This window comes from Polistes fuscatus, unplaced genomic scaffold, assembly GCF_010416935.1.
Source record: "Polistes fuscatus isolate 324 unplaced genomic scaffold, CU_Pfus_HIC Scaffold12, whole genome shotgun sequence".
In the NCBI taxonomy this organism is placed as follows: domain Eukaryota; kingdom Metazoa; phylum Arthropoda; class Insecta; order Hymenoptera; family Vespidae; genus Polistes; species Polistes fuscatus.
The window spans coordinates 3,456,377-3,482,650 of record NW_025113020.1 but is presented as its reverse complement, the minus strand read 5'-3'; the positions used below and the strand labels follow the sequence as shown (position 1 = coordinate 3,482,650).

Genomic DNA, 26,274 nt, shown 5'->3' with positions numbered 1-26,274 from the left:
AATTTTTCTGAAAAAATAAAATTGAATATAACAATATAAATTCATTAAATAAATCTTTCGGAAAAGAATATTACTAATTTATTGTATAATGTAAAACTTAATAACATTTTTACAGATTGTTTTTACATAATAGAATTACATTTATAAAAATATGAAATATAAATTAAGAAATAATATCTTAAATTTAACAAGAAAATATAATAAAATTAAACATTCAACAATTATACCTTGAACAATTAAATTTGATAATAACAAAAATTCAACAATTAAGTTAATAATTAAAATTAAATATCTCCAACGAGATGAAAGACTACGTTTTCAACACATTCGACTATAGAATTGAATTCTTTAAAATAATTCGATTACAGAATTTAATAATTTTTCTTTAAGAAGAATTCATCGAACATGAATTTGAATAGCAAAAAGGTCACAACTGTCTCCCAAATTCAGGAAACTTTAAAAATAAAAGAATAATACAGAAATAATTATAATGAATATTTTATTGTTAAGAATGAAATTATTTTTCTCTGGTAAGTGTCTTTAATCTTTAGTATCTTTATTTCTTTATGTATTAACATTTATTCTTATAATAATTTAACTATTTAATTGTTAAACAACAAAACGTTTTATTATGTATCTTTAAAAGAAAAAGAAAAAAAAATAAATTACTTTGAATTTTATTAAAAAAATAAAGGTCGTGTCGATAAGGTAGGAAGAAATCTTCTATGACAGATTATCAAAGAAGAGTAGATTCCGACTATTACCGACCGTTCACGTAAACAAATCTTTCTATTAACGAAGATCATAACCTCAAATTAAGGAGACGAATAAAAGCACTCGCTTAAGATATTTACATACATTTTACGACTATCGCATTTACGTTAATGAAGATAAAAATTGATAGATTTCTCTTTGTTTAAAAATTATGGACCGACATGAACTTCAAAAAGGTTTTACAGCACTTAAACCACTTTGCGATTCATTAATGAAAAATCCAAGTATTAAATGTTCGTTGGAGATTATTGATTGTATAAAAACAATCTCGGGTGGTGCTATTCAAGATTTATTGGATTATATTTTGTTTCCTGTAATTGTACATTTACAAAATGAGGATGTCAGGTAATATAGTAATGCATAATATATTTTAATTACCTTAATAAGAATATTGCTATATTTTATTTGTTTGTTCATTTATTTTTAGTAAACATTCCAAAGAATATTTAGTGAAAATCATAAGAACTGTTCTATCAAAAGGCAAAATTACAAAGTATAAAGCTTTTGATAAGTTATATACTATTACTTTATCTCTAATTTATGACAAGAAAGAACCTCAAAAAGGTATGTAACAATTCTTATTTATTAAATTAAACTAATGCTGATGTAAGTCTTTTTTATAACAGTAAGTAATTTTACAGTTATTCCTTGCCATGAAGAATTGAAAGAAACAGTACTTCTCTGTCTTCAGGATTTATTAAACAGTTCTTTTACAAATGTCATTGAAGAATTATATACACGACAATATGCACCCAAACTTGCTCACAGTATATATCTATGCGTATCAATTGCTAAATACGAAAAATCACGTTCCCTGAGGTAATATATTATTAAATGTTTATTAAAAAAATTATTTTATTTTTTTTCTATCTTTTATCGATATTACAAATAATATGTTGTAATGATATGAAATTGTTCTATGATACAGGTTAATAGCTATAGAAACCGTAATGGCTTTATGCTATGTAGGTGATTCTTCCAATGAGTTTGATATCGTCATGGTATATCAAGTAGCAAATACTATAATGTTATTGTTACCAGGTATCGTTAGTGGATTGCAGGAAGTTGCTTTGGGAAGCGATATTCAAGGTCATAAAATTACAATGGTATTAAGATTTGTATTTTTTATTATACATTTTTTCCTTATTATACATGGATATATACATAGATGGAATAAAAATGATATACTTGATTGACTAAAATTATTTTAGATGGCCATTAGAGCATGGGCTAAGATAATACGTCTTGTAATGCAAGATAAGCTCAATGAGGAAACTATGCCTTCGGTCTTTAGCATTAAAGAAGAAGAAACTAATGTAATTGATCCGTTAGAAAATAAATTACATTGTGAAGAAGCTATCGGAGTTGAAAAGCTTTTAAATTCGACAGAAAGGAATCAAGAGTGGTTAAATGCCGCAGCTATTAAATTAAACGTACTTGTACGAGCAATGAATCCCTTAAGAAAACATTCTCATTTTAAAGTTAGAAAAGAATTGGCTACAAGTATTAGTTTATTAATAGCAACGTGTGCCAGGTTAATATTAATAATAATTAGTAATAAATAATTAATATATTTTTCATTTAATATTGACCATTTATTGACATAATATTCATTCTATAAAGAAATATGAAGCCAAGCATTATGGAGCTAATAGAATATTTGATTTCTTTATCTGAAGATGACAACGAAGAAGTTAAAGAAGAAGCTAAGAAAGCGTTAGATAAAATTAATGAATCTTATATGCAGAACATAGATATGAAACCATTGGTCGAATTATTAGAAGAAAGTTTTTATAAATTACTTACGCAATTGCCACGCATCATAAGAAGTTCTGGTAGGAATGATATACTTAATATTAATTATGTATCATCATTTTAATAACAAGAATGAATATTTTTTTTAACATGTTTATTTAATTTACAGATGATAGCGAACAACTAGTAGGTTTAAATCACCTTTGTGGATATTTAAGATTACTAGGAAAAGAAAGATTGCCAGCTACTATACAATCTGTAGCACACGTACGGAGATTGATACAAGCTCTTTTATACATCATTGAAATAGATTGCAATGGTATTACTCTTTTAGAAGATATCGGTGTAAAAGATCTTGATGATTTGACTCATCGTAGCCCAATGCATTCATGGAAACAATTGAAGTTTATACAGGATATTTGTTGTAAGGAGAAAATTGCTACTATATGCGAGCTTCTGGGAACGTACAGCGATCTAAGAATTTTAGTCGACAATATTCTTCAGGCTATGTATAATGTACCTCAACATAGGAAAGAATTAATATATCTACTTAATTCAATAGTAAATGGTAAATGACTAATATTATATATAATAATGGAAAATTAGATTAATAGAAATTTCAATTTTTCTACAACTAAGTTGAATTTATCATTTTGTAATGTTACAGTTCCCATTACATGCAATAATACATCAACGTTGTCATTGTATAAGGAAATTATTGAATTTTATATTACTGAAGATTTTTGGTATTTACCTATCGAAGTTACAGAGGATATACCATTACGCGTTGCACAAAATAATGTGGTACAATGTTGCCTTTTAACGGAAGGCTTAGGACAAATTGCTAAGAATTTAGGACCCGATTTTGAGAAATTTCTTCTGAAAATTTTATATTTTGTTATCGAAAGAGCTGGTATATAATATATATTCTCATTATTTTCATATTTCTATACACACACATACATATATGTTATTTTAATTATATTTTTATTGCAGGAAGTACAAATAGTCTTTTAAGTCGAGTAGGAATAGAAACTTTAGAAAATATTGCAGAAGCGCTAAAATATAAAACAATAGGAAATCTTCTACGGGCAAATGTAGATTATTTTTCTTATCATGTGACTGTTAAGCTACGTAGAATAGAAAGAAATCCAGGAGTTCTTGATGTTGTCAAAGTTGTCATGAAATATAGTTCTATGGACGTGTTACCGTGTTTAAAAGAAATTGTATTGGATGTTCTTCTACAATTAAATACTGTCTTTCAAAAACGAAATACGTTCTCTTTTTTAAACGTTTTTTATATATTTATACTGTATATAAAGAAATTAACAGCAGAACCAGACGCAGATGTAACACAAACATCGCCTACGTTAATTCAAAAAGAACCACATGAAATTATTACATTAAATTTATTAGAATTTTATGAAGCAAGAAAAGCAAAAGAACAAACTGACCAAAATCTTGACAACGAAGTTACGGATGAAGAAAATACGGAGAATCAAGATGAAGAATCTAACATGAATTCAATGGCTGAGGAAGAAGGTATGCGTATATATTTTGTAAATAATTTACATATATCATAAATACAAAATATTTTTTATTCCTTTTTATAGAAGAGGAAAAGAATAATTTACCAACGCATATAAAAATGGTCGAAGATGTTTTAATAAGTTGCTTACATTTTTTACCTTCAAAAGATATCAAGCAATTACTTATCGCTATGTTAACTTTAGAGGAAGGTGTGCCAATTTTAATTAAATGGGAAAATCAGTTATTACCAATCGTACATCAAATATGGCATCCATTAGTAGACAGATTTAAAGATCAAAATGTACTTGTTATTAATCGTTCATGGCAATTATTACGCGTACTTGCGCATGTTTCGAAAGATTTCATTAGGTCTAGAACATTAAAGTAAGTCCATTTGTCTTTTATTTTTTTGGTTTTGTGAGATAAAAATTGAATTTTTGTTTTTAATCGAATTTTTTAATTATCTCGTAACAATCTAGACAAATACTACCGGCATTATCAAATTTTATGAATAAATCTGCTAAAGAAAGTTACAACAAATCTACCGATGCGGTTTATAAGTTTACACAAATGTACAAACTTCAAAAAGAATTATTATCTACGTTGGGACAAATAGTAAAAGATCTGAAACTTATTGAAAAAGATTTATGGAATATATTGAGTATTACAGAAGTATATCTTAGTTCGCGTCAACATCCAATATTACAAGTAGAGTATATATTATCATTGAATAATCTAATAATATATAAAAAAAGAGAAATTAATTATATGATATTTCTTGTAGAACTGTTGCATAAATTTGTATAAAGAACTCACCGATTACAATAGCGATATGGTTTTAACAAAATGTCTTAGTATTTGGCATTCTAAAATAGCACCAATTCCAACCGATGAAACATTCAATTTTGATTTCTTAAAGGTACCATACATATATATTTCATTAAATAATATGTTTTTGTATTATTTTATTTTTGTTCAATATATAAATTTTATACATCGTTATTTTATATTTTTTCAGAATACAGAAAGTGTAATGTCAAATGAATATCTACAAAATGTGAAAACGATAATTACACATATTCAATAACAAATTCTAGTCAAACACAATGAAATGTCTATAGAAATAATAAAAGATTGTTAAAAAGATGAGAGTATCAAATAAATATGTCAATACTTGACAATTTGTACTGGAAACTTGCATGGTGAAAAATTTAATCTTTCCATGATGCTGAAAATCTTCTAGAATCATGTAGGTGTTGATTTATATTTTTTAATCATAAATAACTATTATATACACATAGAATTCACCATATTTTCATTATTGTTGAGTGTGTACAATTAGCGAAATGTGTACAAACAAAAATGAAATAATAATTTTAATAATGTTAACAAAAGCTATGAGAATTTTTAATATTTGATAATATAATAAATAAGATATTTTTTTTTAAAGGTACAAGAGTATATGACCGCAAGAATATAAACAATTATTTTCAAACAAAAATACAACAACAACAATAACATAATTTCTAAATATGCGAGTCGTTTGAGATAATCTTTCGCAGTCTTCTTAGCATGCATTAAGTTGCATATCTTCGAATAAAATAAAAATTCTTGAAAGAAAACTATTTAGTCTGTGTAACTTGTATCAGCAAAAATATAAATTCTTATAGCATTATTAGAATTTATACTATAGCAGGTCATTAAAATTATACATTATATCCTAAGAGTAGGGTCAATATCGATGTAGATCCTTCCAAATTTCTCTGTTCACTATGGAAATTTTCTTTCACTCTCATAAAAATTTGTTTTTATTAAGTTTAATATTGGGTTGTGTGTCACATAAATTCGTTCGTATTTTGGCGCGCAGATATTGGTGGAAAATATTTAGGTGAATATATATATTTAATAACGAAAAAAATAATGGTTAGTTTCAATAATAATATGTCCACATGATTAATCGTTAATTTTAGAAATACTTTCAAAATAAAGCATGAAAACATATACATACTTAAAAGGTCAAACTTTTTCAAAATTCGTAAAACATATACATATATTATATTAATTGTCAAAAGAAATATTTCTTCTAGATACAATTTAAATTTATAAGTAAGTTATTAAAAATACTTTTTATAAAATTTAATTTAGGAAGAGATCAGATATTCAAATTTGATACAGAAGAATATATTCCGTTAAATGTTTAGAATTGTTTGGAAAAGTCGTGCCGATTTTGAAATAAAATTTTCAGAAAATACGTTTACATTTCAATATACAATTTAAAAAAGAAATATATATATATATATATATTTATATTATTCATATACACATTTTATATTAAATATTTATATATTTATAATTGGCATATGGATTTGTTAAGTAAAATAAAAATTTGTATCCGGATAATATTGAAATAATTGACAATAATACGGTAATAACGAAAAACGTAATTATTTATTTCACACACACACACACACACACACATAAGAATAATATGCCTACATATTTAGTCGTAGTTCTCAGAATATTTTAAAAACAAAACACAGGATACATAATATGCTTATATTTACGTATCAGACAATTGATTCCGATTCTTTTCGTTCTGTTTCTTTCTATATTTCCTCTCTTCATCTCCACTTCTACCATTTGTTGCTTTTCTTAAAATAAACAAAGTAATAAAGGATCTTACAAAGTCAAATCAGGAAAGTATAAATACGGTAATAATTTTAGAACCGATATTCAGTCTCAACTTTTACCACAATGAAATATAAACGGTGAGTTTTGAAAATAATTTGTTAAATAGATCAAAAATTACGTATATATTTTATCGATTATGCATGAAATCCGTATAAAATAATTATTTATTACGTTGCATAACTAATTTGACCAATGAAAGTATGAATTTAGTCAGAATTATATACTTAAACTATTTATTTTATGCATTCACACAATCTGATTAGTAGATTATTAAACGCAGAAAATTGAAATTTGATGTCAACTATAAGAAAAATATTTTTTATTTGCTTTCAATACGTGCACATACTGCACTGTTGTAATTCCGGTGATAATAAATATATTTAATTATTCTTTTTATGATCTACCACACAAGTGAAGATTATTTAATCTCGAAGAAGAACTTTTTTTTATTGATTTAAAGATTTAAATTAGATTTCTTAAAGTCAAATTTTCACTATTTTTAAAATATCGTACGAAAAAAAAGATCAGACAGATTTTAGATATGTAAAGAAAAGTAAAGATTTAGACTTTTAGGGCTGGTAGAATACATTTTTATTTTTGTACGTTTTACAATAAGCTAGATGGTTCATGGAATGCTGGATTTTTTTCTATTCTTCGATACATTCATTTTTTTCTTTGTGGTATGCATATTTACTTGGACAACCAGTGATGACAATTAATATGAATCCTACTAGACAAGGTAAGAATTGATTTATACAATAATATATATATATATATATATTGGTATTATGTATTTCTTTTCTGGAATTAACAAATGTTGCGAAACGAAAATGGCATAGATGCATTCGTAGCAAAAACCACACGTCAATAAATAAATAAGTAATTATAAAATAGGATTAAATATGTGTTTGATGTGAAATTTATTCGTTTTGAAATTGTCTTATTATAAACAGTGGTATAATTTGCTTAAAATTTATTATTTATTTTAGTTTTTATATATCTCTTTATTTCTCTGTTTATAAGATTATGTAAAGAAATTAATTTGGATTCCTAATATTCAATTATTTATAATGTCGGTTTAAATGTAAATAATCGTCCGCCATTTTATAATGTTTAAGTATCAAGATTTACAGTATTGACGATTACTTAAAATAAAAACTATTAAAATAAGATAGGGGCGTTTGGGAAACCTCGCATACGCCACTGGGATTATTTTCTGCCAACTGTGATTTTGAGTCATTTGAAATAAATCAATAAAAATTGATATTTTTTAAAGCTAGGATATGACGGAATTTTTCTGGGTAAAACATTTTGAGATGTAGATGCCAACGCTGCTTCTTGTATAGCATCTGTTCAATTATTAACCGCTTTTTCTATTTGTAAAGAGGTCTTGAGCGGAATATTACAGTTCAATTTGGATTCTAAAATTTCTTTAAAGATCATCCAATTTGTACTTCCATTGTACAGAGTTGGTGATTTTTTTATATAGGATAGGTTTGTTCTGGTATGTGATTATTATGGGTGAATGGTCAGAGTTGAGATGATTCGGTTTTAAAGTGAATTAGGTTTAGGTTTTTTAGGACGCCGAAGTTTATTAAGTCGGAAGTTTTGCTTTGTATTAAGCTTGGCATCGTGTGCATTGTGATATTTCACTTTTAGTTCTAGGTGATTCGACTTTAATTATTGTATTAAGCAGGATATTAATCTCGTATATGTTTTTGTTATTATCCTGAGGAGCCAGTTCGATAAAAAATAAAGGTAGCGGCTGTTTGGTATCGAATTTTGTTTTATTATTTATTGATCTTATCTTGTGACCAAGTTTGTCTAATTCATTTGTTATTTTAACTATATTGCTTTTGTTGTTTTTTGTTTCATCCATCTTGCGCTTTTTTGAACCCTGTAATTTGGTTGATTTAGCGGGAATCCAATTTTGCGAATCTGTACGAGCAAGGTTAGAGGATTGTTTTGTTTCCATCGACGGTTGACTTATTTCGGTATTAGCTCTTGTTCGAATAATGTAACTGCTGCCGTTATTAATTATTTTAAGAGGTAGAATGTTGTTAATTTCCATGGTCAAAGCTTTTTTGCCATAGGCTTGAACATGCGGTTACCCGCGTGGGTGCAGTGTTACCTCGCTAGGATACTGGCCACTTCACCATTGTATCTGCGATGTAAACCTAACGTAGGTTACACTGTATCTCAACGTATTTATTATTTAAATACTGATATTCTCGGGAATGGTAGATAAACACGTCCGTATTTACTAACGATTACCGGGAAAGTCTCATACTTGTAGATACTACAGACGTAAAGAATGAAATTCTTGAATCTAGCACGGACGAAAAAAAATACAAATTTAAATCAGAAAGAACCATCCCAAACAGAAGAAGTTGTAACAATTTATGAACCTTTAACTCCTGAATAAACTGATTATGATGTTGTAGACAAAAACATAGGCAATAATCAAGTTCAAAACATTGTTCTGGAAACCATTCCAGAAACTGTTCAAGAAACTACTCGAAAACTTATTCATGAATCTGTTTCTAAAATTGTTCCAGAACATGATTCAAAAACTGTCCCAGAAGCAGCTCAAACAATAGAAACAACTATTAATCAACAAGCTAATTCTGAAGATAATTCAACTTTAATGTCAACTGTATCCTTACAGAAAATAGAAGGTATACTGTTTCTTTATTAATGTATTAGTTATTAGCGTCATATATCTGTGATACGCTTTGATTTCTATTGGGAGGTCAGCGTCACACTTTTGTTATGATAATAAATAAGATAATTAGACTGCATAAAGGCTGCATTTTGGATCTCTTTTGATGAGAATGTGTGGTAGCAAATGAGTTAATCAAATGTTATTTTATGTCTTGAAAAATAATATTTTCTATATATATATATATATATATATTTCCTTTTCTTTTTTTAGATAATTTATATAAATATGTCGATAAAGAATCATTACAAATTTACAAAGAAAGTCAAGAATTTTTGAAAAATTATGCCAAAACTTATGACGAGTTTTTAAGATCATCAAATACAAAAACATTTAGATCCCACTATCAAAAAGAAATAAATATTTCTTTCAATGCAATTTCCGTTATCAACGCCCAAGATCTTAAAGATAAATATGAGAAATTGCACAATATTCTTATGGGAAAATCATCATCTTACATAATACAGCATCCACAAATAACTGCATTTTGTAAAGACACTTTAGCCAAAAAAATAGTGGTACATATCTTTCATTTAATTAATTTTAATTTATTCATTTACCTCAATGAATTATTTTAATAAAGTTTTACCTATTTAAACAGAGCCAAGGAGAAACAGTGGTTTTGAGAAAACCAGAAATAGTATTCGCCATAGCAGCTATAATTGTAGCACTTTGGAACAAATATGCTGACTTTGGCAAACTACTTTTAGCGCACTTCCATCAAATTTGTCCTTTTACGGTACCAGTATTCATGCCAAAAATAGAAGGACAAACTAACAAAGAATATTACAAATTGTTGGGTTACAAATATTCAAAAAATGGTATTATCGAGAAACAGGATAAATTTTTGAAAAGAATGTCTGGATTAATGAGATTATATATTTCTGTAACGGTAACATCGCAAAGAAGAGGAATTACAAAAAGACACCCTCATGGATTACGATATGCATGGAGGTGGCTCGCAGTTACTTTGAATAGTGGTAAAGTTACATTTTTATTTTCTCATTTTATTATTATTATTATTATTATTATTATTATTGTTATATGTTTAGTATTTCATAATTGATCATTCAATTGTTAATCTTGTTATATTTTATTTTTCATATTTAATAGAACCTCATCCAAGCACGTTGGAACTTTATGTCACTCTTATTTTGGATGTATTCGAAGTTGCAGGAAATTCTCTTTACAATGCTTATGGCAGACAATTTCGTAAAACATTAATGTTATTGGCTAACGACATATATCCTCGTTTACAAAACATGGGTGGCATAAGTGGTGAATCGTTGATACATTTAGAGAAATTTTTAAAGATAACGTTAGCCAGAGATTTCATACCACCTCCCAATGGATATCTCGCTCAGAATTTCTGGTAAATTTTGTTCATGAATAATAAATCGTCTTGCGTAATCATTATGCATTGTGTCATAATTTATACCATTAAAAAAGAAAAAAGGAAGAAGAAGAAAATGGTGAAAAAAAAAAAATACAAACAAATAATGTAGATACAGATCTTCATAATATTATATTTATTTGATAATAGAAAAATTGAAATAAGTGTTTACCTTTTTCAATGATTATGGAATAAACTGTAAGATTAGGTTTAACACAGTTTAACGTAAGCAAGTTAGATTTAATAATGGCATTCTAAAATAGCACCGATTCCAACCGATAAAACATTCAATTTTGATTTCTTAAAGGTACCATACATATATATTTCATTAAATAATATGTTTTTGTATTATTTTATTTTTGTTCAATATATAAATTTTATACATCGTTATTTTATATTTTTTCAGAATACAGAAAGTGTAATGTCAAATGAATATCTACAAAATGTGAAAACGATAATTACACATATTCAATAACAAATTCTAGTCAAACACAATGAAATGTCTATAGAAATAATAAAAGATTGTTAAGAAGATGAGAGTATCAAATAAATATGTCAATATTGACAATTTGTACTGGAAACTTGCATGGTGAAAAATATAATCTTTCCATGATGTCTGAAAATCTTCTAGAATCATGTAGGCGTTGATTTACATTTTTTAATCGTAAATAACTGTTATATATACATGGAATTCACCCTATTTTCATTATTGTGGAGTGTGTACAATTAGCGAAATATGTACAAACAGAATAATGAAATAATAATTTATTAATGTTGACAAAAGCAATGAGAATTTTTAATATTTGATAATATAATAAATAAGTTATTTTTTTTTAAAGGAACAAGAGTATATGTCCGCGTGAATATAAACAATTATTTTAAAACAAAAATACAACAGCAACAACAATAACATAATTTCTAAACATGCGAGTCGTTTGAGATAATCTTTCGCAGTCTTCTTAGCATGCATTAAGTTGCATATCTTCGAATAAAATAAAAATTCTTGAAAGAAAACTATCTAGTCTGTATACCTTGTATCAGCAAAATATATATTCTTATAGCATTATTAGAATTTTACTATAGCAGGTCATGAAAATATACATTATAATATAATATACATTATAACATAATATACATTATATCCTAAGAGTAGGGTTAATATCGATATAGATTGAAAAATATATATATATATATATATATATATATATATATAATTATAAAACTTCAATAACACGATTCAAAATATGCCAATATCAGAAATTTCGTAAAACTTTAAAAATTAATGACATCTTCGGATGGATAATGTTTCCTTTACTCTTTCTAACGTATGAATTTAAAATATGCAATGAACAGTTTATTGTGCTCATTAGTAAATATATTGTTTATTCAACTAAGGACAAATGTATGGTGTTGAATATATTCCTATCTCCATTCCTATCTAAAAGAAATAAAGTTTGAACTGTTAGTCGTTGAACATACGTTAAACCGTTAAGATATTAATTAAGCAATTACATATTTAATCCAGTTAACATTACAGTTTTTGAAAATAATTTTTAATGTTCGTTACGATACAAAGATCGGTTTCTTCTGTATAAATCACACAATTATCGTACAAAATATTTAACGTAAACGTGCTATTGAAGGAAAATTGTTTTAAATTATGTAAAGAAAAGTGTACACCTGTCATTTATAGATAAAAAAAAAAAAATCAAAACAAAGATTTTTCGAAAGTATAATAAGTAATAAAAAGGCTTTTCCCTATTGAATATAATGAGTGACGAGAATTTATCATGCGAAAAAATTCAAATGAAGTTTTATAAAAATGAAGCACTTAAAAAGATGCGAGTTTTCGTGTCAGAAGAAGTAGAACCATTTTTTAGGTGGTTAAACAGATTTGAATATGTAGCAAATATTATCTGCGTACCAAGTGATAAAAAGATTAAATTTTTCTTTGAAATGGTGAATGATAATATTCATAAACGTGTCCAATGGAATAACCCGTACATCAATTTCTATGAACTTCCATTCGAAGAGATAATAACCTTTTATCATCAAGAATTATCATCAATGAAAGTTGATATACGCACAGCATGTTTCATGTTTCGAAATCAATACGAAAAAGAGCCCATAAAAAATTATGCTAATAATTTACGAATATTAATTATTAAATCTGATTATAGAAAAAACATGGATGTACATTTGATCGAGAAATTCTCTTACGGATTACGCGAAATTAAAACAAGAAATCATTTGAGTCAATTTCAATTTAAATCGTTTGACAAAATGGTAGCAAAGGCCATTGAATTTGAAAAAGTTCATTTAATAACGTATTACGTTGATCAAGCTCTTTTAATGATTAATATTTACCAACCATTTCAAGAAGGATTTTTTTATGATTGGTTCAATAAATTCGAATATGTAGCAGATATGATCGAGGTACCAGATGATAGAATGCTTGAATTTTTTAATCAAATGGTGGATAATCATGTCTATAAATCTGTACTGAATAATTTCCCTTGCACTAAAACCTTTGAACATTCATACGAAGATATAATAAGACTTTTCTTTCGTCATTATTTTCCCTATGAAGTTGATATACACAGAGAACGTATATGCTCTCGTAAACAATATCCACATGAAACTATAGAAAATTACGCTCATAGTTTACGAAAAATATCTAAAAAATGCATTCATACAACCGATCTTGAAGAAAAATTATTGGAACAATTTATTATTGGAATACGAGAAAATGATATAAGAAATCATTTAAAGAAATTTACAAAATTATCGTTCGATGAAGCGGTAAAACTGGCCATTGAATTTGCAAAAGGTAATTTGATAACGTATTATCAAGATCATGCACTTTTAAAAATGAATACTTACAATCCAGCAAAAGAAAATAATTTTGCAAAATGGTTGAATAAATTTGAGTACGTTGCGGATATGATCGACGTACCGTACAATAAAATGGTACAATTTTTCATTACAATGATTGATAATGATGTCTATCTAAATGTTTCAAAGATTTATTCTTATTGTGATTATACTAAACTTTCATACGAAGTAGTAATAGAACATTTCCTTTTACATTTTGTCCCTCACAATAATTCATTCAAAAAACGTTTTGCTTATCGAGATCAATACGAAGAAGAGTCGTTAGAAAAATATGCTAATTGTTTACAAAAATTAATAGATAAGTGCTGTTATATAGAATACAGAAATGAATTAATCAGAAGATTCGTTAATGGATTACGCGAAAATGATATAAGAACTAACTTAAAAAATGATCCTAAATTATTGTTCAATACAATGGTAAAAATGGCCATTAAATTTGAAAAAGCTAACCTAAAAACGTATTATCGAGATCAAGCACTTTTAAAGATTAATATTTACAAATTAAGAAAGAATGACGAGTTTCACGTTTGGTTAAATAAATTTGAGTATGTGGCAAATGTGATTGACGTACCGGATAATAAAATGATTGAGTTACTCAATGAAATGGTGGATAATAATTTTCATATGCACGTCAAAAAGACTTATCCTTCCGTAAATTTTGCTGAACTTTCGTACGACGATATAGTAATTTATTACCTTCATCTTTTTTCTCCCGAAGAAAATAATTTACACGAAAAACGTTTCGCTTGTAGACATCAATACGAACACGAGACTATAGAAAATTATGCGAATAGTTTACGAGCAATATTTATTAAGTGCAAATATACGATTGACAACGAAGAAATATTATTGTGCGAACAATTCATGAACGGACTGCGTGAAAATGATGTAATAAATTATTTAAAAGAAAATCGTGACACATTATTCGATCAAATGGTAATGAGGGCCGTTGACTTTTCCAAAATGAATCTAATATCGTATTACGTTGATCGAGCTCTTTTAAAGATTAATATTTACAATCCATTGAAAGAAAGTGTTTTTTACCAATGGTTAAATAGATTTGAATATGTGGTTTTTATGATCAATGTTCCGAATATTAAAATGGTTGAATTTTTTAATCAAATGGTGGACAATGCTGTCCATACGTGTGTACGGAAAATTAATTATTCTGTCGATTTCTCTGAACTTTCATACAATGAAATAATAAACTATTACCTCAATCATTTAGTTTCTTACAATAAAAGTAAAACATACAGAAAACGTTTCTACAATCGAGATCAATACGAATACGAGTCGGTAGAAATGTATGCCAATTGTTTACAAAAATTTATTTTTCAGTGCGAATTTTTATTCAATGAACACAACAAGTTAACTAACTTATTTTTACGTGGACTACGCGAATATTCGATGTTTTTATATGTAAAAAAGATATGTAAAGAACCATTCTATTATATTCGAGAAGAGGCCATTAAATTTGCAAGAGTTAATCTAATATCGTATTATGTTGAGCAAGCTATTTTAAAGATTAATATTTACAATCCAAGGAAGGAAGCTTTGTTTTATGTTTGGTTAAATAGATTCGAGTATGTAGCACATGTTATTGACGTACCATTTGATAAAATGATTAAGTTGTTCAATAAGATGGTAGATAATGATGTACATACGTCTGTACGGAAGACTTATCCTTCTGTCAAATTTTCTCAACTTAAATACGATCAAATAATAGAATATTATTATTTTCATTTTGCTACTTTCCGTGAAATTGATATGAACGACAAACGTTTCATGTCTCGAAATCAATATGAAGAAGAGTCAGTCCTACAATATGGTATTAGATTACGATCTTTATATCATAGCAGGCATTTAACAGATGACACAGAAAATAAATTATGTTTACGATTCTATAGTGGAATACGCGACAAAGATATAAGATCACATTTAATTGAATATCATATCTTATCATTCAATCAAATGTTAGTAATGGCCGCGAAATTTGAAAAAACAAAAACTGAAATTTGCCAAATTAATAATCACAATTAAATGAACTATGGGCCATTAAAAAATAAACAAATAAAACAAAAGATAACGGAAGCAAAAATTTGCTGCAATTGAAATTGACAAAAATTTAGACATGTAATTAATTAAACGAAGAATTATACATTACCACACACTGTATCATCTTTTATAATCACAAGAATTATTCGAAAACCAATGAAAAAACAATTTAAGTACCGCTTGAAATAATACATTTATCCAAGTTTATTAAAGTTTATAAAAATTAATTATACAGTCTTTCATTAAAATACAGTTTTGAAAATTCTTTGATTTTTAATCACTTTTTGGAAAAGATAAGTTTATTTTTACCCTTTTAAATAAATTATTATGAAATAGTATCTTAATTTATAATTTATTTATTCGAAAGTTGGACGTGAGTTCTACTAAATAAACATTTTACATTATGGTAAATTATTTAAATGATAATATAATTTACGATCATATTACATCACTGCAACGAAGATGAAGATATATTTGTATTTACGAATCAGGTAACCGACCAAATTAAAATATTTTTTATTCCTGCTATCCGATTGCTATCTGAGTAGTGAAACTTAAATAACACGATTCAAAATATGCCAATATCAGAAATTTCGTATAAGTTTAAAAATTAATGACATCGTCGGATGGATAATATTTGCTTTATTTTTTCTAACGTATAAATTTGAAATACGCAATGAACAGTTTATTGTGCTCATTAGTAAATATATTATTAATTCTACCAAGGGCAAATGTAAAGCGAAAAATGTTTTCCCCATAACCACTCCTATCTAAAAGAAATAAAGTTTAAACTGTTAGTCGTTGGGCATACGTAAAACCGTTAAGATATTAATTAAGCAATTACATATTTAATCCAGTTAACATTACAGTTTTTGAAAATAATTTTTAATGTTCGTTACGACACAAAGATCGGTTTCTCCAATATAAATCACAAAATTATCGTACAAAATATTTAACGTAAACGTGTTATTGAAGGAAAATTGTTTTCAATCATATTAAGAAAAGTGTACACCTGTCATTGGTAGAAGAAAAAAACAAAAATCAAAACAAAGATATTTTGAAAGTATAGTAAATAATAAAAAGGCTTTTCCCTATTGAACATAATGAGCAAGAATATATTATCAGAAAAAAAAATTCAATTGAAAAATTATAAAATTCAAGCACTTACAATGATGCAAGTTTACGCGTCAGTAAAAGGGGAAAAATTTTTTAGGTGGTTAAACAGATTTGAAAAATGTAGCAAACATTATCTGCGTACCGAAAAATAAAATGATTAAATTTTTCTTTAAAATGGTGAGTGATAAAGTACATAAACGTGTCCAGCGGAAAAATCGGTACATCAATTTCTATGAACTACCATATGAGGACATAATTAACTATTATTCAGGTTATTTCAATCCACAGAAATTAAATATATACAGAGTACTTTTCAACTTTCGAGATCAATACGAACACGAGAAGATAAAACAATATGCTAACTATTTACGAAGATTAATTATTAAGTGCGATTATAGAGACAGAACGGATGAAAAATTGATTGAGAAATTCCTTTACGGAATACGCGAAAGTGAAATAAGAAATTATTTGTGGGAAATGAAATGCAATTCGTTTGATGAAATGGTGGCAAAGGCCATTGACTTTGAAAAAGTTAATCTAATATCGTATTACGTTGATCGAGCTCTTTTAAAGATGAATATTTACAAACAAGGAAACGATGATGAGTTCCACGTTTGGTTCAATAAATTTGATTATGTAGCAAATGTTATCGATGTACCTAATGATAAAATGGTTGAGTTGTTCAATAAGATGGTGGATAATAATTGTCACACGTACGTCCAGGAGACTTATCGTTCCGTAAAATTTTCTGAACTTTCATACAACGATATAGTAATTAAATACCTTAGTCTTTTTTCTCCCGAAGAAAATAATTTACACGGAAAACGTTTAGCGTGTAGACATCAATACGAAAACGAGACTATAGAAAATTATGCAAATAGTTTACGAGAAATATTTAATAAGTGCACATATACGATTGACAACAAAGAAATATTATTATGCAAACAATTCATTAACGGACTTCGTGAAAATGATGTTAGAATTTATTTAAGAGTAAATCCTAGCTCATCATTCGATCAAATGGTAAAGCGGGCCGTTGAATTTGCAAAAATGTATCTAATATCGTATTACGTTGATCGAGCTCTTTTAAAGATGAGTATTTACAAACAAAGAAACGATGATGAGTTCTACGTTTGGTTAAATAGATTTGAGTATGTAGCAGATTTGATCGACGTACCGAATAATAAAATGGTTGAATTTTTTTATGAAATGGTGGACAATGTTGTCAATACGTCTGTGCAGAATTCTTATCCTTATGTCAACATTTCTGAACATTTTTACAAAGAAGTAATAAACTTTTACATTGGTCATTTTTTTCCCAATGAAATTGATGTACACAGTAAACGTCTATGCTATCGTAAACAGTACGAACATGAAACTATAGAAAATTATGCTCATAGTTTACGAAAATTATATAAAAACTGCATTAGTACAACGAACCTTGACGAAAAATTGTTGGATACATTTATTATTGGACTACGCGAAAATGATATAAGGATTCGTTTCAAGCAATTTCCAAAATTATCGTTCTATGAAGCTTTAAAAATTGCAGTTGAATTTGTTAAAGTTAATCTGATAACGAATTATCGAGATCATGCACTTTTAAAGATGAATATTTACAAACTAGGAAAGGATGATGAGTTTCACGTTTGGTTCAATAAATTTGAGTATAAATATCAGAAATTTCGTATAAGTTAAAAAATTAATGATATCGTCGGAAGGATAATATGTTTGCTTTTTCTTTCTAACGTATGGATTTAAAATACACAATGAACTGTTCATTGTGCTCAATAGTAAATATATTATTAATTCTACCAAGGACAAATGTAAAGCGATAAATGTTTTCCCCATAACAACTCCTATCTAAAAGAAATAAAGTTTAAACTGTTAGTCGTTGAGCATACGTTAAACCGTTAAGATATTAATTAAGCAATTACATATTTAATCCAGTTAACATTACAGTTTTTGAAAATAATTTTTAATGTTCGTTAAGATACAAAGATCGGTTTCTTCTGTATAAATCACACAATTATCGTACAAAATATTTAACGTAAACGTGCTATTGAAGGAAAATTGTTTTAAATTATGTAAAGAAAAGTGTACACCTGTCATTTATAGATAAAAAAAAAAAAATCAAAACAAAGATTTTTCGAAAGTATAATAAGTAATAAAAAGGCTTTTCCCTATTGAATATAATGAGTGACGAGAATTTATCATGCGAAAAAATTCAAATGAAGTTTTATAAAAATGAAGCACTTACAAAGATGCGAGTTTTCGTGTCAGAAGAAGTAGAACCATTTTTTAGGTGGTTAAACAGATTTGAATATGTAGCAAATATTATCTGCGTACCAAGTGATAAAAAGATTAAATTTTTCTTTGAAATGGTGAATGATAATATTCATAAACGTGTCCAATGGAATAACCCGTACATCAATTTCTATGAACTTTCATTCGAAGAGATAATAACCTTTTATCATCAAGAATTATCATCAATGAAAGTTGATATACGCACAGCATGTTTCATGTTTCGAAATCAATACGAAAAAGAGCCCATAAAAAATTATGCTAATAATTTACGAATATTAATTATTAAATCTGATTATAGAAAAAACATGGATGTACATTTGATCGAGAAATTCTCTTACGGATTACGCGAAATTAAAACAAGAAATCATTTGAGTCAATTTCAATTTAAATCGTTTGACAAAATGGTAGCAAAGGCCATTGAATTTGAAAAAGTTCATTTAATAACGTATTACGTTGATCAAGCTCTTTTAATGATTAATATTTACCAACCATTTCGAGAAGGATTTTTTTATGATTGGTTCAATAAATTCGAATATGTAGCAGATATCATCGAGGTACCAGATGATAGAATGCTTGAATTTTTTAATCAAATGGTAGATAATCATGTCTATAAATCTGTACTGAATAATTTCCTTTTCACTAAAATCTTTGAACATTCATACGAAAATATAATAAGACTTTTCTTTCGTCATTATTTTCCCTATGAAGTTGATATACACAGAGAACGTATATGCTCTCGTAAACAATATCCACATGAAACTATAGAAAATTACGCTCATAGTTTACGAAAAATATCTAAAAAATGCATTCATACAACCGATCTTGAAGAAAAATTATTGGAACAATTTATTATTGGAATACGAGAAAATGATATAAGAAATCATTTAAAGAAATTTCCAAAATTATCGTTCGATGAAGCGGTAAAACTGGCCATTGAATTTGCAAAAGGTAATTTGATAACGTATTATCAAGATCATGCACTTTTAAAAATGAATACTTACAATCCAGCAAAAGAAAATAATTTTGCAAAATGGTTGAATAAATTTGAGTACGTTGCGGATATGATCGACGTACCGTACAATAAAATGGTACAATTTCTCATTACAATGATTGATAATGATGTCTATCTAAATGTTCCAAAGATTTATTCTCATTTGGATTATACTAAACTTTCATACGAAGAAGTAATAAATTATTTTCTTTTTCATTTTGTTTCTCACAGTAATTCATTCAGAAAACGTTTTGCTTTTCGAAATCAATACGAAGAAGAGTCGTTAGAAAAATATGCTAATTGTTTACAAAAATTAATAGATAAGTGCGGTTATACAGAATACAAAGCTGTATTAAACAGAAGATTCGTTGATGGATTACGCGAAAATGATATAAGAACTAACTTAAGTAATAATCCTAAATTATTGTTAAATAGAATGGTAAAAATGGCCATTCAATTTGAAAAAGCTAACCTAAAAACGTATTATCGAGATCAAGCACTTTTAAAGATTAATATTTACAAATTAAGAAAGAATGACGAGTTTCACGTTTGGTTAAATAAATTTGAGTATGTGGCAAATGTGATTGACGTACCGGATAATAAAATGATTGAGTTACTCAATGAAATGGTGGATAATAATTTTCATATGCACGTCAAAAAGACTTATCCTTCCGTAAATTTTGCTGAACTTTCGTACGACGATATAGTAATTTATTACCTTCATCTTTTTTCTCCCGAAGAAAATAATTTACACGAAAAACGTTTCGCTTGTAGACATCAATACGAACACGAGACTATAGAAAATTATGCGAATAGTTTACGAGCAATATTTATTAAGTGCAAATATACGATTGACAACGAAGAAATATTATTGTGCGAACAATTCATGAACGGACTGCGTGAAAATGATGTAATAAATTATTTAAAAGAAAATCGTGACACATTATACGATCAAATGGTAATGAGGGCTGTTGACTTTTCCAAAATGAATCTAATATCGTATTACGTTGATCGAGCTCTTTTAAAGATTAATATTTACAATCCATTGAAAGAAAGTGTTTTTTACCAATGGTTAAATAGATTTGAATATGTGGCTTTTATGATCAATGTTCCGAATATTAAAATGGTTGAATTTTTTAATCAAATGGTGGACAATGCTGTCCATACGTGTGTACGGAAAATTAATTATTCTGTCGATTTCTCTGAACTTTCATACAATGAAATAATAAACTATTACCTCAATCATTTAGTTTCTTCCATTAAATCTATAACATACAGAAAACGTTTCTACAATCGAGATCAATACGAATACGAGTCGGTAGAAATGTATGCCAATTGTTTACAAAAATTGATTTTACAGTGCGAATTTTTATTCAATGTACACAACAAGTTAACTAGCTTATTTTTACATGGACTACGCGAATATTCGATGTTTTTATATGTAAATAAGATATGTAAAGAACCATTCTATTATATTCGAGAAAAAGCCATTAAATTTGCAAGAGTTAATCTAATATCGTATTATGTTGAGCAAGCTATTTTAAAGATTAATATTTACAATCCAAGGAAGGAAGCTTTGTTTTATGTTTGGTTAAATAGATTCGAGTATGTAGCACATGTTATTGACGTACCATTTGATAAAATGATTAAGTTGTTCTATAAGATGGTAGATAATGATGTACATACGTCTGTACGGAAGACTTATCCTTCTGTCATATTTTCTCAACTTCAATACGATCAAATAATAGAACATTATTATTTTCATTTTGCTACTTTCCGTGAAATTGATATGAACGATAAACGTTTCATGTTTCGAAATCAATATCAAGGAGAGTCAATCGAACAATATAGCAATAGTTTAATAAAATTATATTCTAGGTGCTATTATAAAAATTGCATAGAAAATAAATTATGCTTACGATTCTATAGTGGAATACGCGACAAAGATATAAGATCACATTTAATTAAATATCATATCTTATCATTCAATGAAATGTTAGTAATAGCCGCGAAATTAGAAAAAACAAAAACTGAAATTTGCCAAATTAATAATCACAATTAAATGAACTATGGGCCATTAAAAAATAAACAAATAAAACAAAAGATAACGGAAGCAAAAATTTGCTGCAATTGAAATTGACAAAATTTTAGAAATGTAATTAATTAAACGAAGAATTATACATTACCACTCACTGTATCATCTTTTATAATCACAAGAATTATTCGAAAACCAATGAAAAAACAAATTAAGTACCGCTTGAAATAATACATTTATCCAAGTTTATTAAAGTTTATAAAAATTTATTATACAGTCTTTCATTAAAATACAGTTTAAAACATTCTTTGATTTTTAATAACTTTTTGGAAAAGATAAGTTTCTTTTTTACCCTTTTAAATAAATTATTATAAAATAGCTTCTTAAAATATAATTTATTTATTCAAAAGTCGTACGTAAATTCTACTAAATAAACATTTTACATGATGGTAAATTATTTAAATGATAATATAATGTACGATCATGTTACATCATTGCAGCGAAGATGAAGATATATTTGTATTTACGAATCAGGTTACCGACCGAATTAGAATCTTCCTTATTCCTGCTATCCGATTGCTATCTAAGTAGTGATACTTAAATAACAAGTTTCAAAATATGCCAATATCAGAAATTTCGTATAAGTATAAAATTTAATGATATCGTCGGAAGGATAATATGTTTGCTTTATTCTTTCTAACGTATAGATTTAAAATACACAATGAACTGTTTATTGTGCTCAATAGTAAATATATTATTAATTCTACCAAGGACAAATGTAAAGCGATAAATGTTTTCCCCATAACAACTCCTATCTAAAAGAAATAAAGTTTAAACTGTTAGTCGTTGAGCATACGTTAAACCGTTAAGATATTAATTAAGCAATTACATATTTAATCCAGTTACCATTACAGTTTTTGAAAATAATTTTTAATGTTCGCTACGACATAAAGATCGGTTTCTTCTATATAAATCACAAAATTCTCGTACAAAATATTTAACGTAAACGTGCTATTGAAGGAAAATTGTTTTAAATTATATAAAGAAAAGTGTACACCTGTCATTGGTAGAAGAGAAAAAAAATCAAAACAAAGATTTTTCGAAAGTATAATAGGTAATAAAAAGGCTTTTCCCTATTGAATATAATGAGTCACGAGAACTTATCATCCGAAAACATTGGAATGAAATATAAAATTAAAGCACTTACAATGATGCAAGTTTACGTGTCAGAAGAAGTGGAAACATTTAATGAGTGGTACAACAGATTTGAATATGTAGCAAATATTATTTGCGTACCAAGAGATAAGAAGAATAAATTTTTCTTTGAAATGGTGAATGATGATGTACATAAACGTGTCCAGCGGAAAAACCGGTCCATTAATTTCAGTGAACTTCCATACGAGGACATAATTAAATATTATATTAATGTAATCTATCCACAGGAAGGTAATATATACAGAGTGCTTTTCAACTGTCGAGATCAATACGAACACGAGAAAATAAAACATTATGCTAACTATTTACGAAGATTAATTATTAAGTGCGATTATAGAGAAAAAACAAATGAAATATTCTTTAAGAAATTTTTATTCGGACTACGCGAAATTGAAATAAGAAATTATTTGAGTGAAATTAAATGCAATTCGTTTGATGAAATGGTGGCAAAGGCTATTGACTTTGAAAAAGTTAATCTAATATCGTATTACGTTGATCGAGCTCTTTTAAAGATGAACATTTACAAACAAGGAAACGATGATGAGTTCCACGTTTGGTTCAATAAATTTGAATATGTAGCAAATGTTATGGATGTACCTAATGATAAAATGGTTGAGTTGTTCAATAAGATGGTGGATAATAATTGTCACAAGTACGTCCAGGAGACTTATCCTTCTGTAAATTTTTCTGAACTTTCATACAACGATATAGTAATTAAATACCTTAGTCTTTTTTCTCCCGAAGAAAATAATTTACATGGAAAACGTTTAGCGTGTAGATATCAATACGAAAACGAAACTATAGAAAATTATGCAAATAGTTTACGAAAAATATTTAATAAGTCCACATATACAATTAAAAACAAAGATATATTATTATGCGAACAATTCATTAAAGGACTTCGTGAAAATGATGTAATAAATTATTTAACAGTAAATCCTAGCTCATCATTCGATCAAATGGTAAAGAGGGCCGTTGAATTTGCAAAAATGAATCTACTATCGTATTACATTGATCGAGCTCTTTTAAAGATGAATACTTACAAACAAGGAAACGATGATGAGTTCTACGTTTGGTTAAATAGATTTGAGTACGTAGCAGATATGATCCACGTACCGTATAGAAAAATGGGTCAGTTTTTAATTAAAATGATTGATAATGATCTCTGTCAAAGTATTGCGGAAAAATATTTTTCTGTCGATTTCTCTAAACTTTCGTACGATGAAATAATAAAATATTTCCTTTGTAATTGGGTTTCTTTCGATCTAATTGAAATACAAACAAAACGTTTTTACTGCCGATATCAATACGAACAAGAGCCGTTACAAAATTATGCTGATAGTTTACGAAAAATATTGGATCACTGCAAATTTACAGAATTCTTAAATTGCCAATTATATATAAGATTCGTTAATGGACTGCGTGAAAATGATATAAGAATTCATTTAAAGAAATTTATAAAAATATCGTTCTATGAAGCAGTAAAAATGGCAATTAATTTTGCTAAAGTTAATCTTATATCGTATTACGTTGATGAAGCTCTTTTAAAGATGAATATTTACAAACTACGAAAAGATGATGAGTTTCACGTTTGGTTAAATAAGTTTGAGTATGTAGCAAGCATTATAGATATACGAAATGATAAAATGGTTGAATTACTCAATGAAATGGTGGATAATAATTTTCATATGCACGTCAAGGAGACTTATCGTTTCGTAAACTTTTCTGAACTTTCATACGAAAGTACAGTAACTCTTTACCTGCAACTTTTTTCTCCTAAAGAAAAATATGTACATAGAGAACGTTTCGCGTGTAGACATCAATACGAACACGAGCCTATAGAACATTATGCGAAGAGCTTACTAGAAATAGTTAATAAGTGCAGATATACGATTGAAAACAAAGAAATATTATTATGCAAACAATTCATTAAAGGACTTCGTGAAAATGATGTAATAAATTATTTAAGAGTAAATCGTAACTCATCATTAAAAAAAATGGTAGCGAGTGCCGTTGAATTTGCAAAAATGAATCTAGTATCGTATTACGTTGATCGAGCTCTTTTAAAGATTCATATTTACAAACATAAAAACATAGATGATGAGTTCTGCTTTTGGTTTAATAGATTTGAGTACGTAGCAGATATGATCGACGTACCGTATAATAAAATGGTTCCGTTTTTCATTAAAATGATTGATAATGATATCTATCAACTTGTTGCGGAGAAATATTCTTATCTCGATTTCTCTAAACTTTCATACGATGAAATAATAACATTTTTCCTTTGTGATTGGGTTTATCCCGATGAAACTGAAGCACACAGGAAACGTTTAAAGCGCCGATATCAATACGAACAAGAGTTGTTAGAAAATTATGCTAAGTTTTTACGAAAAATATTTAATCAGTGCAAATATGTACAACCTCTCGAAAGCTTATTATGTAGAATTTTCGTTAGTGGACTACGTGAAAATGATATAAGAATTTATTTGAGCAAATTTCCTAACTTATCGTTCGATGAAGCGGTAAAAATTGCGGTTAAATTTGAAAAAGTTAATCTAATATCGTATTATGTTGATCGAGCTATTTTAAAGATGAATATTTTCGAACAAGGAAACGATGTTGAGTTTCTCGTTTGGTTAAATAAAATTGAGTATCTAGCACATATTATAAATGTACCGAATAATAAAACGGTTAAATTTTTTTGTAAAATGTTAGATAATATTACCAATATGTCTGTGCAAAATACTGATGTTTCTGCCATAGTCTCTGAAGAATCATACAAAGACGTAATAAAA

The 26,274-nt window shown here is 27.3% G+C and overlaps 2 protein-coding genes and 1 long non-coding RNA gene across 5 annotated transcripts; all 3 read left to right on the top strand.

Moving 5' to 3' along the window:
* The first annotated feature begins 809 nt into the window (after positions 1 to 809).
* Positions 810 to 5,253, top strand: LOC122513461 (TELO2-interacting protein 1 homolog). 3 transcript variants are annotated; one of them, XM_043629823.1, is made up of 14 exons: positions 810 to 1,119; positions 1,202 to 1,338; positions 1,416 to 1,593; positions 1,703 to 1,743; positions 1,816 to 1,880; positions 1,986 to 2,308; positions 2,398 to 2,609; positions 2,699 to 3,097; positions 3,197 to 3,442; positions 3,526 to 4,071; positions 4,143 to 4,443; positions 4,539 to 4,767; positions 4,844 to 4,978; positions 5,078 to 5,253. In XM_043629823.1, the coding sequence occupies exons 1-14, from the start codon at positions 926 to 928 to the stop codon at positions 5,144 to 5,146; spliced, it is 3,075 nt and encodes a 1,024-aa protein (XP_043485758.1). In that variant the 5' UTR covers positions 810 to 925; the 3' UTR covers positions 5,147 to 5,253. The 3 variants fall into 3 exon arrangements, with proteins under 3 accessions (XP_043485758.1, XP_043485757.1, XP_043485759.1); XM_043629822.1 differs by having other exon boundaries at positions 1,703 to 1,880; XM_043629824.1 differs by lacking the exons at positions 810 to 1,119; positions 1,202 to 1,338 and having other exon boundaries at positions 1,544 to 1,593; positions 1,703 to 1,739.
* A 3,928-nt stretch (positions 5,254 to 9,181) lies between these two features.
* LOC122513412 (nucleoporin GLE1-like) lies at positions 9,182 to 10,886 on the top strand. Its single transcript, XM_043629749.1, has 4 exons — positions 9,182 to 9,428; positions 9,686 to 9,990; positions 10,074 to 10,452; positions 10,586 to 10,886. Exons 1-4 carry the CDS (start codon positions 9,398 to 9,400, stop codon positions 10,846 to 10,848), a joined length of 978 nt encoding a protein of 325 aa, XP_043485684.1. The 5' UTR covers positions 9,182 to 9,397; the 3' UTR covers positions 10,849 to 10,886.
* A 183-nt stretch (positions 10,887 to 11,069) lies between these two features.
* LOC122513452 lies at positions 11,070 to 11,879 on the top strand. The gene is made up of 2 exons (XR_006302757.1): positions 11,070 to 11,172; positions 11,272 to 11,879. It is a non-coding gene; the product is annotated as an uncharacterized LOC122513452 (long non-coding RNA).
* The last annotated feature ends 14,395 nt before the right edge of the window (positions 11,880 to 26,274 follow it).

Coding starts and splice junctions, on each gene's coding strand:
- LOC122513461 (XM_043629822.1), top strand. CDS start 926: ATGGACCGACATGAACTTCAAAAAGGTTTTACAGCACTTAAACCACTT. Junction 4,444..4,538: donor ATTAGGTCTAGAACATTAAA/GTAAGTCCATTT, acceptor GTAACAATCTAG/ACAAATACTACCGGCATTAT. Junction 4,768..4,843: donor GTCAACATCCAATATTACAA/GTAGAGTATATA, acceptor TATTTCTTGTAG/AACTGTTGCATAAATTTGTA.
- LOC122513412 (XM_043629749.1), top strand. CDS start 9,398: ATGTCAACTGTATCCTTACAGAAAATAGAAG. Junction 9,991..10,073: donor CTTTAGCCAAAAAAATAGTG/GTACATATCTTT, acceptor CTATTTAAACAG/AGCCAAGGAGAAACAGTGGT. Junction 10,453..10,585: donor CGCAGTTACTTTGAATAGTG/GTAAAGTTACAT, acceptor CATATTTAATAG/AACCTCATCCAAGCACGTTG.